The following is a 2,809-nucleotide window of genomic DNA, read 5'->3' as shown; positions in this document are numbered from 1 at the left end:
GGTACCACCCAAAATACGAAACGGAGAGCAGCGCTCTTGCTCGCTTGCATGGCCAGCCGGCTGGCCCCGGAGTGAGCGGATCGAGGTGGCGATAGGCACCCGCCTTTTGTGCGACCTGTCCCGTAGCTGTCCCGCGTGTCCGAGTGCGCGCGCGCTCGCGCCCGGTAACAAAGAGTGTGTGGGCCTCGCGATACACGAGAGGGGAAAAAATAACGCGACGCGAGGAAAGGAAAAGTGACCAAGAAAAAGAGAGCTAGAAAGAACAACAGGCCAACAGGCCGACCCACAACCGCAAGGCACGAGCGAGTCTTTTGGACAGGCGCTTGCCCTAGACTTCATCGCGCACTCACGGTGTTGTTTTGTTTTTCCCGCCCTGCCATCTCCTCCTCGCTTCTTTCTTGCGCGCGTGCGACGACCGTCGCCGCCGTCGCTTCGGGCCCAATTCGAGGGGACCATGGTATAAAAGCTCTCGGCGTGGCCGTTCGAAGTCATTCTCTCGGTCTCCACCGGAACGAAGCTAACCACAAACATGTTCGCCGTGAGTGTCAGGCACATCACAGTGCATTCGTTGTTCCCGCGACGTGGCTGAAGCGCCCCATGTCGATCCCTGTTTGCAGCTGCAGCACTGTAGAAACGAAGACCATGGCGGGACTAGAAGGGGGTCTGGTCGCCCAAAAGAGAATAGACTTTCCTATAATATACTGAAATGAACAGCTCACTATACTACTATTCCAGGGGGAGATGGCAAATCAATTTTAAGTCAAGACCCTGTTTCCCTAATTACTTTATTTCTATGCGCCAATTTTTAGGCTGAGGTTTCAGTTACATCATTTACATTTCCTCATGTTCTATTTCTTCAAGCGTAGCTAATCTCAAGTGGGAAACCCAGTCATTGCACCAGTAAATCTAAACGACTACTCTACCCTTCCCGCCAGTTCTTGCGGCTTTCGGACGATGTGGATAATCAACCGCTACAAAGGTGCTCTAACACACACCCATCGCAGGTCCGTGCCCTCCTCCTCCTGGCTCTTGCCTACTACGCCCACGCTGGCGCTGTGACCGCTGTCCACTCCAGCTACGCCACCCACGTCAACCACGGCCACGGCTACGGCTATGGCCGCGGCTATGGTGGATACGGCGGCGGCTACGGCGGATACGGCGGATACGGCGGCTACGGCTATGGCGGCTATGGCCACGGAGGTCTCGGCTACGGCGGATATGGCTATGGTGGTCTCGGCTACGGACACGCTGCCGTCGCTGCTGTGCCCGCTGTCGCTAAGGTCGCCGCTGCTCCCGTCGTCGCTGTCGGACACGGCTACGGCCACGGCTACGGCCACGGCTACGGCCACGGTCTTGGTTTCGGTCTTGGTGGCTTCGGCTATGGCGGCTATGGTCACGGATATGGTCTCGGCTACGGACACGCCGTCGCTGTCCCAGCTGTTGCCAAGGTTGCTGCCCCCGTCGTCGCCGTCGGACACGGCTACGGCTACGGTCATGGCTACGGCTACGGCCACGGCTACGTGAGTGTCTACTGCATATTACCGACTTAATAATCAAGAGTAAATCAGTAGTTTCATCTTAATTTCTCCTCCCTGTATCAGAACTACTGCACAGAGCCGGTAGTAGATGCCCAGTAAATATCAATGCCTTGGGTAATACGCAACTCTGAAAGCATCAGCACATTCTACGATTTCTTGTTATCATTTCTAGCGTATCTGTGCAAAATAAATTCTAGTACTCCCATGCGTACTCCGCCTAAAGGTTGACTTAGACAGACATTAATTGTCAAGAATATGTCACAACACGTGCGCCTAAAGCTTTTGTGACCCTGCCCTTAATTTTCACCTCATGTGATGCCAACAGAAGGAAAATATTTTTGCGAGCTCGTATTACAGCATCAAATATTAAACCCCGGTTACTCTGATTGCAGTTAGAAACAATTAAAATAGAGCTGACCACTAATCGTTTTCTTTCTTCTTTTCTCTTTTGCAGCATTAAGTACATTATTTCAAGGATATTGATCGTCTCTTAGCAACAATTTATTTATGCACCCGAAACGACATCAGTGCCACCGAGCCTTGGGCAGCAAGACCGGGCGGAGCGGACTGAACTGTGTACAAAAAATTTCAAAATAAACACACACCACACTGCTATTACCGCTGTTTCTCAACTTTCATGAGCTGGCCCGCGCTGCACACGGCGTGCAGTGTGTCCGCTTGCCCATTATGTGGGGAAACCATTCGCATGTCTTCTCTTCAAGAGTTTGGGTAAGGAAGCCGGCTTAATCATTGGGATCTAAGCCAACATCCCAGTTTTTCGTCATCATAGACATATTTCTATTTCTTATTGTATAAAAATAGAAAATGGGCGTTTATCTAAAAGGTAATAAGGTAAGGAAAATTCTTCACTTCCAGTTTAAACATAGAAAATGATTTCACTTAAGCAAGCAAATCAGCAAAAGCTCTTTAGTATTCTACAGAGTCTGCCGATGAAGTAGAGAAACCTCTCTTTATGAAGACGATTATTTAACTACCACTAAAACGAACGTGGAACATCGTCAAGAATAAAGTATAGCTCGACTCAAGAATCAAAGCGTACGATTATGCCACGAAAAAAAAAAGAAAGCAAGGAAGAAAGAAAGATACGCGGATCCCACGGGCTGTGGCAATCGCTTTAAATAAAGCTTTAATTGGTGTTTACGAAAAAAAAAAAGGCTGTTATTGAGCTACCCTTTGCAAGTATAGCGCGCGCGACCAAGTTGGACGCATTTTCACCATGAGTACTCCTCAATCACGATCAACTTGCGGCG

General features: G+C 49.9%; 1 protein-coding gene across 1 annotated transcript; it reads left to right on the top strand.

Moving 5' to 3' along the window:
* Window positions 1–447: 447 nt before the first annotated feature.
* LOC119441178 (cuticle protein 64-like) lies at window positions 448–2,163 on the top strand. The gene is made up of 3 exons (XM_037705846.2): window positions 448–538; window positions 1,005–1,520; window positions 1,993–2,163. The coding sequence occupies exons 1-3, from the start codon at window positions 530–532 to the stop codon at window positions 1,996–1,998; spliced, it is 531 nt and encodes a 176-aa protein (XP_037561774.2). The 5' UTR covers window positions 448–529; the 3' UTR covers window positions 1,999–2,163.
* The last annotated feature ends 646 nt before the right edge of the window (window positions 2,164–2,809 follow it).

The sequence above is a fragment of the Dermacentor silvarum genome, chromosome 2, assembly GCF_013339745.2.
Source record: "Dermacentor silvarum isolate Dsil-2018 chromosome 2, BIME_Dsil_1.4, whole genome shotgun sequence".
Taxonomy (NCBI): domain Eukaryota; kingdom Metazoa; phylum Arthropoda; class Arachnida; order Ixodida; family Ixodidae; genus Dermacentor; species Dermacentor silvarum.
The sequence above is the reverse complement of the archived record's forward strand: the minus strand, read 5'-3'. Positions and strand labels throughout refer to the sequence as shown.